The sequence below is a fragment of the Carassius carassius genome, chromosome 15 (genome assembly GCF_963082965.1).
Source record: "Carassius carassius chromosome 15, fCarCar2.1, whole genome shotgun sequence".
NCBI lineage: Eukaryota > Metazoa > Chordata > Actinopteri > Cypriniformes > Cyprinidae > Carassius > Carassius carassius.
The window spans coordinates 29,506,098-29,520,337 of NC_081769.1; the positions used below are offsets into that span (position 1 = coordinate 29,506,098).

Sequence of the window (14,240 nt, forward strand, 5' to 3'; positions counted from 1 at the left end):
TGACTCGTTTCATTCATCTGTCATTATGAGCATGGTAATTTGAATATGAGAATTTACGTTATGTTGAATTCTAGTACCTTGAAACGCAGCAGCAGAGCACGTAATTGGTAAAGCTGCTAAATCAAAGACATGAATGCTGGACCTCCCGCGTCTTTACTTCAGGGTATAATAACCCCTGATGCTTAGTTAGCAAGCTTTATATTTATTAAACAAGATCTATTAAAATAAATATGACTTATGAACAACTCCATTAAAAGAGACTTTAGAGCCTAATTGACTTTTTTAAATACACAACTACGGTCTTATTGTACTTATTCCAAAAGTGAAGAAAGTTTGTCTTTATAAACTTATTTCAGAATGTAATATTTCAAGCCTTGTCCTCCAACTATCTGTCATATAGAGAACACTTTTCACAATCCAATGAATAAAATGCCTTACTCTATAGTTTCATTTAGAACTAGGTCACATTACAGAAGTATGAAGGGTTGTGAACATCGTTTCGTGTTGATGTTAAAGGGTGTAATGTTTGAATTTCTCTTTAAAGCTGCCTTCAAGTCATGTCGCAATGATTGTATTTGGGAAATGAGTGCACAGGAAAAGTCACAACATAATCATACTTACCAGCAGGAAACTCTGAATTTTCGATGAGCACCAACTTTCTGAGTTAGGTTCATGTCATTTAAAGAAACATGGTGAATAAAAAATGGTTTTAGCCCAAAATGCAGTTGTTTAGTGTAATATTTTGCATCCTAGAAAATGCTAGTGATTCACTCAATTCATGAGGTGACAGGCGTGTTCAGCACAACTACATCTCCCATCATGCTCTGTAAAAGATTTTTGAAAGAACCAACCATGTAATGTGCATGCATTGCTATTTAGTTGGTTGATTTGCTGGAAAATGAAAAAAAATATAAAGTAATACAAAGTCTTCCAATTATGACCAAAATCATTTGATATCTGAATTTATGATTTCTGAAATTGCTATGAATTTCCCAGAATGACCGGGAAATAACATTAGTAGTAACAGCATTTATTTGAAATCCAAAACTTTTGTAACATTAAATTAATGCATTTTTGCTGTATAAAAGTGTTACTTAAAAAAAATAAAATAAAAATGACTTACCCACAAACCCTTGGCCCTCATTATTAAACATCAGTGTCTAGTTTGTTCTATATTGTTATTACTTTTCTCTTTGACTGGTGGACAATAAAACCCCATCGATTGACACTGTGCCAAATATAGTGAACAGGTCATCACAGAGACTTGAACGTGGGCTTTTTTTGCACACACAAACACATACTTTCTCAATAAAATGTATTTGCATGTTGATTTTACATGCTCTGTCACTTTTCCCACTCAATCAGATGCTAAAAGCAGAGCCATTTTCATTTCAGCAGTCCGAGACGTCAGCGGACTAGTGACTTGTTAGAGCCCAGCAAAGTAATTGATGCATGCAAATGCAAACTGGTTCCCCGCCTAAACTTCAGGCCTATTATTTCATTAGATAAAGCCAGATAAAGCCACATTTGGGTTGCCAAAATAATTGTTGTGTCCAACAAGGAATTACAATCCCATTAAAACTCTCGAGCGGGCAATATTACAAACCAGGAGATATTCTCTCTGATAAATATATCCTCAGATATAAATAAGATCTATATGAGTATGACGTGCAGCTGTGCGAGTTCTTTTGCTCATGAGCAAATAAACCCTACTTGCATATATAATTAGATGTAAGTGTAAATAATTGGTTATGCATGTGCCAACATGAGGATGATGTTTGTCTGTGTGCGTATGTGTGCGCTCCACTCTCAAGTCCCACTGATTCGTCTTTCCAGCCATGTTGAATCCTCTTTTCTTATCAGAGCAGTGCAGGCCTGCATCAGGCGCTCCTTGCTATGACAGAGGCTACAACAATAGGCATGCGATACCGCTGCTTAGCGCTGCGTTTCGGAGGGGAAACCTGCCACAGGCACAGATTAACAACACACACACACACACACACACACACACACACACACACACACACACACACTCTCTCTCTCTCTCTCTCTCCCTTTCAAACACATGCACCCACTCCCAAAAAATAGATTGCAGCCACCAAAACAAAACATTTTTCCAAAGGCCCGGCTCTTGATTAATGAAGTAATGACAAGAAGAAAAATATAATTTCGGCATGAAAAAAATCCACTGCCACTTGTTCAAGTTTGGGACGAACAATAAACCTATAGGAGGAGGAAGAGGACAGCAAAGAGGAGGAGATAAAGCCCAATGATGGCTGGAATTATTCCTCCCGCTCATTCGATACACTGGTTCAGGCAGAATTACAGCATAAAAACAATCCAGGAGCCCAGCTGACGATGGTTCACTCTCTGACGGGTGCAAATGAAGACAATAGCATGTCATTACTGCCGCCGTGGACACTCCACAAATACAAACACAAGCTTCATGCACCAAAAGAGTTTGACTGCTGGTTTAACACTCATGCTGGCTCATGAATTGCTCAGAGGATGCTCTTTCATAGCTCAAGAGACTCCAGAGTTCTCTTCATTTCAGATATTTCTTCTACAATTCCTTGGGAAGAATAAAAACAGACTTGAGCAGTGGAAGATATATTCTGAAAGTCTATGGTCTTTTCTCAGGAGAAACGTCTGAAGAGCATTTCCACTCAGTTTAGTCTCACTTCTGGGAAAAACAAATGAGACAAAAATACTTTTATTTTCCTGTGGGTGCCCCTGAACATATTAACTAATGGTCAACTCATGATTTTATTTTCAATCTATAAAATCTGCATGCTTAAATCTACAATCTCTTCACGCAATATTTACCAGGGTTGTGCAACATTCAGAAATGAGAATGCCTTTCCAGTTTCATTTCAATTGAGGTAGCAGCAAATTGTAGAGTTAAAATGAGCAGACATGAAAATAAATTCATTTAACTGCAATACAGTAGGTATAATATTTTATTAAATATGTTTTTTTTTACTTATTATAGCTGCAAATAAATAAAAGAACACTTCATTTCTCATGTTCATTCTACTTTAAATATTCCAATTCAACTTCTTGTTTAATGTTGTCAATTCAATTCATTCATTCATTTTAAAGGGAACACATTTTTAAATTATTTACTTTACTTTAAATTATTTAATTATTATTTTCAGAAGTCACCCAAAATCATAAAATCATCCATTGACAAGGTTGTCAGTAAATTTAGAATAGATAGAAAAAAAAATAGGCCAAAGATCCTGCTTGTATATCACTGCTTCTTACCAAAGCTTTTAAAATTAGAGAAATGCGCATTCGTTAGATGAACATTGAACTAAAAGCCGTACTTAACTAACTGCCATCTTGGAAGGGGCCTGTAAATCTGCAGTTCATGTTGTTTCCGAATCAATTATTAACACTTAAAATGGACACTGGGCAGCGAGAGAGGCGCAGAGCCACAGGCCGCAGTCAGGGTTGAGTCCAGGCCCAGTAATTACTGTGATGAAGACACCTGCTACTCAATAGCTTCGACCCACACCGGCCGCCCGGCCCCCAGATGGCAGACATTTATGTCTGAGTGTCATTATTAATTTGTGTTAATTAAGTGGGGGTGGACGAGCTCGTTGCTCACCTGCACAGGGGCTGCTGGGTAATTGAGCTCTAATAGCCTGATTGATCGGCAGGAGAGGAGAGAGCTCTGGCGACTATCACTCAGACGCTGAGAGGAAGCGCTCTGTAGACACAGCAGTTCAAACAACCATCGGACACTGACACCACAATGTATCTTCAATCAATTTGCAAGTCATTTTGGTCACATTTTAAAGAATGTCTCTGTTAAAGCAGCCTGTTTCGCAATTTTATTCATCTCTTCAATTATTTAAATTCCTCAATTATTTCTGACCTGGTGTAGGAAATACAATCTAAAAAGAGTGTCCACTTATACGCTAGGTACGATTCACTGTTCAAACAGCTTTTGAAGATCTGCTCCAGAGTGTTAAATCAATAACTGCGATCACAGAGAGAGACAACCCACTGAGTCGTGAATCATTTAGGTGAATCGTTTGAATGGAACGAAGACGAAGATGGATGACATCCAGACGGGGCATCTGAGGAGTTTCATGTGTAAACACGGCAGAGCGTAGCATCGTAAACTCCCAGAAGCCCTCTGGTTTCCACTGACTTTTCTGTACATCAGATGTGCGATATGTCTTCTGCACCGATAAGCCCTTGTCATGTGACCCTATCTCTGCCCTGCAGATGCCAAGATCTCTCTCACCTGCTCACCCCAGGAGGGCAACATCAATCAGTTCTAAATGTTGGATGCCCACCAAATGCCTTTCCTACTTCAACATTTTCAAGAGATGGACACACTAGAGCTTTCATTTCTATTTACTTTCATTGACATGCACACTCATAAAAATTATTGCCATCAATGTTTTCATTACTATCTAATTTGGAACCTATCTATTGCATAAAAGTTTATTAAAAGGTTATTAACTGGGAGTAAGCAATATGACCAAAATCTTATTTGACGATATGATTTAATGATAATGATATATAGGTTAGGCTGCCATCACTTTAAGACCTAATGCATGGATCCAATATATTGATACACATCTTGTCTCTTTCCCATAAGTCTCTGTTCACTTAAAGAGATAGTCGACCCAAAAATAAAAGTTCTGTAATCATTTACTCAACCTCATATTAGTCCAAACCTGTTTGACTTAATGTCTTCTGTGAAATGCAAAATAATATATTTTGAAGAATGTTAGTAACTAAATAGTTTTTTTCCCATTGACTTCCACTGTATATACAAAAAATACAATGCAAGTCAATAGGAACTGAAACGGTTTGTTCTTTCTTTAATTTAGCCAATTACTTTCAAATGAATAAAACCAGCAGTCAAAAAGACACCACTTTAGATTCAGTCCATATCATACATCTTTATATCAGGAGAGTCTGCCTTTCACAGATCAGACACTTAAGAGGGTGACACAGGTGAATTGGAAATTCAACAGAGTGTTTAACCACCTCTTAAGGGTCAACATTCATGAAGATAGAGCTTTCTTTCCAAAGACATCATACCTAATTCAACTTCAAGGTGTTTCATGCTCCCTCTCTGACATTACATTTATTAAGCCCATGTAACATCACCCAGTGTATGGTTTTATAAATCATTGCTTATATGTTTTGTTCTCTTTGATTTTAAAGTAATAATGTACCCCAAATTGAAAGTATTTACTCACACTTACAGTATGCAATTCCAAACCTCTGTGTAAGTTTAACAGCGAAACACAAAATGAGAATTAAAAAAAAATCTTTACAATGAAATTTTCCTCTTCAGTTATACTCTCTTTTCAAATACAGGCAATATTTGATTAAATTAAACAAAAATATATTCTAATTTGCATGCACTTTCAATGGGCAGTACAAGTAAAAAAGAAGAACAGCTCAAAAGTATAAAAGAAAAAAAATCTATAAAGTCAATAAAGTTATAAATTAGAGTAATCCCACAGAATGGGGCCTTAGAGTCCAAACTACTTGCAGACTTTTCCTTATGTTTCCTAAGGATAAATATGAGATTCGTTACAATTTTTAATAACTATTGCTTAATTAATCCACATTCAGAATGGAATGGTAAATCCTAAAGGATTTCTCTTTCCGCCTGTGTGGTAAGGTCAACACTTTCCTCTTTTTTTGCTCTTTCTTTAATGGCTGAATGATCGCAATGACAGCTTGAGCATAACTGGAAGAATCAGAGACAGCAACATCAAATCTAGTAGATGTAATATCAGTCAAGAGTTTAATAATAATATGTGCAGATGAAATGGTTAAAAGTACCAAGGAGGTCATTTTGAGGCCAGTTTGATGCTGGAATGTAAGTAGCTCTGGGTTATGATCTATATGTAACACAATTAACATCCGTGCATGTTCAGAAAATGTTAATATGCAAATGATGGAGTTCAAGGAAAATAAGCTTCACCCTTTACAACAAACAGCTTCATGTACTGATTAACAAACACTGAGACTCTGCTAAAGGTGAAGAGTGCAATTTTTTGTGCTAGCAGGATAAAAAAAAAAAAAAAAAAGTTTCCACAAAAGTTTCTAAAATCTTTCCAAACCAATGCCATTCATTCAGCCAATGATAGACCCTTCTCTTTTAACAAACCATTGAATTTAATTTGGTGTAATTGTCTTTAAGTAGAGCATAAATTGCAACCCTCATCAACATTTAACTTGAGATAACATACCTGAGCATCTGTGTTTAGCTCAATTTTTCCCTCGAAAGGCCCCCATGTGGTTCCAACTGGAAGCTGCTGGCGGCTGTGAATCCGTCGTTCTCCATCTTTGTTGAACAGGTCCAGCTCTCCTGTGAGACAGAACAGGGCAGACAGTCAGTGTCACACAATAAATGCTTCAAGCTGACTGTAAATATATTTATGTAGAGTAAACAACAGCGTCAAAATTGCTCAAAACCTTCCAAAAAATGTTATGCCTAAGTAAATTGTAATGAGTCTACACAGCGAGAAACACATTCTGTCTATTGAAAAAAATCTAAATTAATATACAAAAATTAAATATTAAAATATCCAGCCTCACCCACCCCCCCCAAAAAAAACAAATAAATAAATACGAAATTGGAAATAAATACATAAAAATATGAGAGAAACTTGGGTTCATTTGGTAGCTCTTCTTCTAATGTAAACAAGTAAGCAATAACTTAGAGGCCATACAAAACACTAGCAGTAGGACATTTGCATAAAAAAAATATTTCACGTTCTCACTACTTTTATGAATAACAATCACATCAACAACAATTTTTCTGCTAAAGGATGTAGCTCATTAGCCTAACAGTAATATTGTAGATATTGAACTACATCAGTGCATATCTGATCACCGAGTTTCTGTTTCATAAAAACCATAATTTGAGGATCATAGCATGTTTTCCTGCCTCTTCTATCGAGTGATACAGATCCAGACTGCAGCACCTGTTCTCAGAGCTGATGGCGATCGGATGGAGCGTGTCAAACCGCTGCGATGCTAACTCCTCTTGAAAGAGCGTCTTTCGCTCTCCGATAAAACCTCGCTGAGATGTTACAGGCTTACAAGCTGGCAGCGTGGGCTCTATTTCTGTTTTTCCAGGAAGGGGGATGAGGCCTCTTGTTAGTGGCGCGCTGAGCTCGGAGTTAATTAACCATGTCACGGGATAGCACAGCTAGCCCACGAGTTCCCGGAGCGCTGCTATCTAATCAGTTAGATTTTGTGTGCTTTTTTAGGACAGTGATTAATCAAACAGTTATTATAATAGACTGCCTGGTCATGACTCTCATCTCTCGAGGGCTAGGGGGCTCTTGTCACGAGGATCTCAAGAGCAGACTTCCGGTGGGTTTTCATGGTGATGTTGAGAGCTTTTTGGGGCCGACCTGTGACTGAGGGAGATTTATCCCTTGGAGCTCGAGTGCTATCTGCTTTATCTTCCCACCAGCGTCCTGTTCGGCTGTGTCACAGCACTCATAACAACAGCAGAGCTCCTTACAGTGAGGCAGAGACTGAGAATTTATACCACGCTGAAAATATTTACATTCATTTTTGCAAAGCTCCGATGTTTCTCCTAAAATTTAATGCACTTATGAGAACTACTGAAGGAGTCCAGCATTAAAACGAACATGTATAACACTCTAAAGAACAATGGTTCTTTATTTGCATTGATGGTTCCATTAAGAACCATGTGGAATCTTTCTATTGCACAAAATGTTCTTCGAACACACCTAAAAGTAAAGGTTCTTTATTTGCTTTGATCCATGAAGTTTAGCTTCATGAAGAATTGTAAAACATGAACAGAGCCTTCCATTGTACAAAAGGTTCTTTATAGTAAAAAAGGTTCTTCAGATGATTAAAATGTTCTTCACAATGGTTCTTTTAAGAACTGTTCATAGAAAAGTTCTTTGAAGAGCCAAAAATGGATGTTCTGTGGCATAACCAAAAGGTTCTTTAGAAGAATTAAATGTTCTTCACACAAAAAAAAAATAGTTATTTTATGGCATTTGGAATCTTTATTTTTAAGAGTGTGGATTATTTGGTCTTGAGAGAATTTGATGAGAAAAGTTTAAGTTCATGTTGAGATTTCTGACTTTTGGATTGCAGACTTTGGTATTTTTGGTTTGAGACATTGTTGAGACAATTTCTTCTGAAATTCTAGAAAAGACACCTGAGAAGCAGGAGACCACCATTTGTTCTCTATTTGTGAACGGAGACATTAAAGAGACATCATTTGTGATGTTGACTACAGTCAGACAGTGTCTGCAACACTCTGAACACTACATAAAGGTGTTTCTGTAGTGCAGCATGTTTCATGACCTCTGCTAAATAAAAGCTGGTTGGTAGATGATCTTCAGCATGGTCTTTGTGGGCTGAAAGCAGTACAGTGCAGACTGAACTTTAAAATGACCTATTCAGCTGTGTTTCTCACTGCAGATATCAGCTGCGTATCTGTGACACAGTAACACGCCAGTCTGCTCGTATGGAAATTCCCCTGCGACTGAATAAACATCTCACTTCCATGATTCCCAGACATTTGCTAAATATCACAACAATGCATGACAGAGACTTCAGCAAGAGCAAATGAGAATTTAAAAAGATAATATACAATTAAGGTAGCATTAGCTAATAGGACCTTATTGTAAGTGTTTCAAAAAAAGTACCACGGTATTACCAAGACAAAATGAAAATGTATTATGGTAATATTATGATTTGAACTAAAAAACCAAAACTAAAATGAAGCAGCACGACTGTTTCCAAGACTTATAATAAATCAGCATATTAGGACGATTTCTGAAGGATCATGTGACACTAAAGACTGGAGTAACGATGCTGAAAATTCAGATTTAATAACAAAAATATATATATTTTTTTAAGTATATTAAAAGAAAACCATTATTAGAAATTAAAATAATATGTCAAAATATTACTTTTTTCTGTATTTTTGATCAAATAAATACAGCCTTGATGAGCACAAGAGACTCCATTAAAAATAAACATTACAAATCATACGAGTTTATATCAATACATGATGGCATTTCACAAAATGGTTATTTAAGGGTCATAATTTTTTACAATATATTAAATTATGCTTCAGCATATGCCTTAAAGCATGCCATGTAAACATGTAGCAAAAATGTAATATTTTACATAACTACAGACAGAGGGATCAATCATAGAGATTATTGGTTATCGGAATTAGCCTCTAAACATTATTTACTGAACCACACTGCTAATAAAGACCATGGTAAATACATACTGTAATCATTCAGTCCTATGGTAAATATCAAAATACCACAATATTTCCAGAGTATTAAAGTGTGAAATACTGCATGTGAATGTACTGTAAGTTAGAAGAATTATTTTCCTCATTTCCTGTTCCAGCACTAATGCATTCATTGCTCGTTTTGGAGCTCAGCAGAGATAGTGGGAGAATTTGGGAGGCGGGGGGTCTCTCTGAAGCCTGTCATGTTCCCACCAGCCTGTTGGAAGGTGGGGAACCTCATTAAAGGGAAATAATTAAGCGCTGGAGCGCAGCTGGTCCACATCACAGGAAGGCTAAATCTATGCTAGCCCACCATCGCTTGATGTGCTCTGTTCCTACTCTGATAAGACCTCGTGGCCTTTCGCCATGATCTCACAAGTTTCTCTTTAGCCCGGCATGACACTTTCGCTGAAGTCTTCCGTGCATCCCATGCTGGGGCGAATGAGGAAGGCGTGCAGCACAAGGACATCTGAAGTCCTAACGCTGGTTAAGTGCAAACGTGCCAATCGTCCGCCAAGCTTTCCAAGCCACGTCTTGAAACCTTGCGTCCCAGCTGGCTCGTCCCAGCTGTTACCGATACGACACGAGCCCGAGAGGCAAGACAACGACATACGGCTCTGTGTGCGTAATGAGCCAGGCTGCCACCGTCGCCATGTTTGCCACAAGCGTTTAGATGTTGACTCGCCATTGATTAGGAGATCAAGATGTACAGTCGCAGATTATCCGCTTGGATCTGGCACGGATGTGGATGAATGCTGGCTTTGCCACTCCATTACTGACATGCATGTACTTTTTATCTAGATTTGCCATGAGTTAAGCATACAGTAAAAAATAATGAGTAAATTTAGATTTTGGAGCCTGATGTAGAATGTGAGAGAGGACAGCTTATAGTAGAGCTAATGAAACTGATTATAAATAAATGTATATTTCATAAACTGGTTTATATTTAATTTCATTTTGTATAAAATTTTGGACAAAGTGTCGATCCAAAATTGGAATTAAAAAATAAATGCAACAAATTTTTTTTGTTAAACCCAGCAGGGAGGTTTAGATTTTTATGGTTGTATATTTTCCATTTCAGATTTTATGTAATTGGAATTGAATACCAATTTTGTACTGAAAAAAAAGAAAGAAAATTGTCAAACCCAGGAAATAGTTGTATGGTTCTTTACTGTATTGTTTATAATACGTAAACTGGTTTATATTTAAGGTTTTATTTTATTACTATTTAATTTTGGACATCAAGTGTCATTCCAAAATTACTTTCAGAATTGTAATTAAACGTTTTTTATGGTTGTCTACTTTGCTGTCCTAACTACAAGCTAGAATATAGTTACCTTGCATTTTTTGAAATGTTAAAAGATCATTGAAAATGATGATATCACACATTATTTTGAATAATAAGCATAAAATATTAAAACAAAATTATAACCTAAGCTGGTTTGACAGTCCTGCCTGTTGTTCTAGTCTGGTTAGGTTGGTATGTTTTCTGGTTTCAGAAGATTACAAACCAGTTGGTCAACCAACTAAACTAGGCTGGCAGACCAGCTAGACCTGTTAAAACCAGCTAAGACCATCAAACCAGCTTAGTTTAATCTGTGCAGGGTAGTTGCATTTTATTACAAGCATTTAGCATCGCCTTTCCCTGTGTGGCCATTATCGGAATAAACTGAGGCTAGTTTTGGGGCCACAACCCATCAGCTGAGTATCACTGAAACAGAAACTGCAAGATCAGTTTTGTAGTGGTAATGAAGCATCCTCAGCACAGCTCATGGGTCGAAACACCCAAAAGCTCTCTCATCAACCAGCGCTGAAATACCACCATCTTGGCACGGAGGAGCTGTTGATATGAATGAAGAGAACTCCATCCCCCCGTCCCTCCACTCCTCCCAAGATAAGATCATCTGTCGCTCTTCTCCGGGGTCTGCTCCCCCTCACCACAGATCCATGGCAGAACCATGAATGTCCCTTTTGTGTGCACAGATCTTTCTCTGATAGCCCCAGAAAGATGCTGCACGTGGCAACTGTTTGTTTCCCCCCATGATGGAGGGACGAAGGGGGGTGGAGGGGGTCACATCTCCCACCTCTAAAATACAGACGAAAACCTATGTTTTTAGGAACCAACAAGTACAACGTCACAGCACAGGAAAAGAAAGAATCAACCTTTTGAGAAGGCGGCAACAGTGGTGCACAAATCACATGCTTTACCTTTAATAGCATTTTACCCAAAAACACACAGTTCTTGTTTTTAATATTCATGCTCACACATTCACACTTCAGAAATGATCTGGATCAGATCAAGAAATTTGCCGTTTTGCAAAGTATAACTGGCCATCAGCCATGTATGACAATGCAGGAGTCACATATCAAGATGAAGCAATGAACATACTGTGAGGGGCACGTAGAGAAATGGAGAGCTCTGTATCACTCCACAAAAGGTGCAGGAGCTCTGAAGGAGATATGTGATCTGAAATTTTACAGCTGAAGGAGAAATGTCAGAGCGCTTCGATAAGAGAGCGATGAACTTTCCTCCACCCCCCTCCAAACCCCCATTATCAGCTCGAAGAGAAGCAAATGCATCATTTTTATCCCACGGCTTTACCATTATCTCCTTGGCAGACACTTGTTTTAAAACACACGAGGACCTTTTTACCTCACTTGCTCTCTCTCTTTTTCTCACACACATACTCTCTCTCTCTCTCTCTCTCTCTCTCTCTCAAGAAACTAACCTCTTAGTAAAAGAGAGTGGAATTCTGGAGTATTTTGAGAACATGCATCATTTATGCAAGAAGAAACTGTCCGTCTTACACTTAGAAGAAAAAAGTACTGGGGACAGTAAGATTTTAGAAAAAAAGCTACTTTTATTCAGCAAGAATGCATTCAAATGTAATGAAAATAAAGACATTTATAATTCCACAAAATATTTCTATTTAAAAGAATCTTGAAAAACAAAAAAATCCACAAAAACATTCAGCAGCATATTCAAGAGCTTAACTGTTTCCAGCATTAATAAATGTTTCTTGAGAAGCAAATCAGCATATTAGAATAATTTCTGAAGGATCATGTGACTGAAGACTGGAGTAATGATGCTGGAAATTCAGCTTTGAAAGACGGGATTAAATTATATTTAAAAATACATTAATATAGAAAATAGTTTTTGTAATTCAATAAAATAATATCTCAAAGTATGACCATTTTTAATGTATTTTTAAACAAATAAATGCAGTATTGATGAACTTCTTTACAAAAATTCAATCTTACCTACCCTAGCCTTTTGAATGTTGGTGCTTTTAATGCCTAAATAAACAAAAAACAAACAACAAATAAATAAAAATACTACAACATACAGTTTAATTGATGTAATAAATATTTATCACCACATTTTTTTCTCATTTGTGTGATAAATGTGACAATATGTAAAGTTTTGACCTGATAAATATGATGGTACTGTACTGAACTGTCATTATTAAGTACCATAGAATTTACACAATGCTTCAAAGAATACCATGGCACTACAATAATACAAAAATCACTAGTAAAACATCTACGTACTATAATATAATGTAATGTAATTAATTATTTGTTAAATATTTAATTAAAAATTTTTTTATATATATATATTGACTCAGAATATATGGCTGTTTTTCAATGCTCACCAATGAAGAGAGATGCTTTTAGAGCCAAATGCTGTAGAAACCATATCTCCCAGCAGGACCTAACCCGTTAAACCTTGATCGTCCACTTTCCTCCAGCTCATTTCGATCAAAACCTGAGCAAAGTCATTCCGACAACAATCTCCCAAGCTTCTTTCCCTTCTGTCACTCTGAATGATAGGACACAAAAGATTAGACGTAAACTTGAGGAAGATGCCCTATCTGAATCTAGAGGAGACTTTCTCCAGCTAACAAATTTTATAGTCTACGATGTGTTACAAATCTCAGAGCTCATGTGGGATATAATTCCTCTTTCTCCTGTCAGCACAGACTGACTAATAGTGCCTGCAATCACTGGAAACTCTCACAAATACTTTGAATTATGGGAATGCTGCTTTCAGCCCCTGTGAAAGAATCTCGCTGCGTTCTCGATGATCTGAAGGAGAACGTTCAGATATATTTCCCTTCCACCAGACGCACACACATAAACGCACGCTTATCTGCAGGTGTGTTAATAACTATCGAGATACCAGGGCTCACAATAGCTCACGTATGTCTCACACGTTTGTTTTTCCTCTGCATTTAAAGGTGCTGTTTTTCTCCAGTGGCTCGAGCGGGTCATTAGCTCTATCCACAGCCGCCCCTCCAGTCAATTACCACATTTCAAACTTTCCTCCAGCACAAATCCGGCCGCTCCTGCCTGCCTGACCCAGTTGTCTTTTGTGAGGAGGTCTTAGCTCCAGCAGTTTGACAGTCAACAGATAAGATGGATTAAGTTTTTTTTCCCCTCTCCCCTTCTCTCTCTCATCCGGTTTTGATATAAACGGCGTAAAAGCAGGTTAAATCAGTCACTTTCAGGAGGAGTTTTTAAATGGCTGGAGATAGAGGCTGATAGAAGGCCTAAACCTGACACCGTGGCGTAGAAGGTCACGGCTGCGCTGTTTAATAACTAACAAACTCCTGATGAGGGAGAAGTCACGAGGAGAAACATCAGTCCTGACTCTGAAACCAAAATATGTGGGTTTCAATTTTTATATTTCACATTTTGATGCTTATACTTAACTTATGAACTTTGTGTTGGTAGAGCTACAGGAAGGCTTGTGTTTGAATCATTTCAGATGGTGATATAGTAAGTCTTACATAATTAATGCCGCTGCTAAAATTTTACGGGGAGAATATAATATCTAAAAGAAACTGCCCATCTGCAAAATATGGAGAATTATAGATGTGGAGGGAAAATGCATCTGAAAAATAACATGGATATGAACTGTCCTTCTTTACGCTAGAATGCTTTTTCTCAT

At 37.4% G+C, this 14,240-nt stretch overlaps 1 protein-coding gene across 2 annotated transcripts in view; it reads right to left on the reverse strand.

Moving 5' to 3' along the window:
- Window positions 1-14,240, reverse strand: part of LOC132158829 (zinc finger protein ZFPM2-like) — a 152,508-nt gene that overhangs the window by 74,194 nt on the left and 64,074 nt on the right. For both annotated transcript variants that reach the window (XM_059568414.1, XM_059568413.1), the window contains one exon: window positions 6,234-6,352. In XM_059568414.1, coding sequence (XP_059424397.1) covers window positions 6,234-6,352 — 119 coding nt within the window. The remainder of the gene's footprint in view (window positions 1-6,233; window positions 6,353-14,240) is intronic.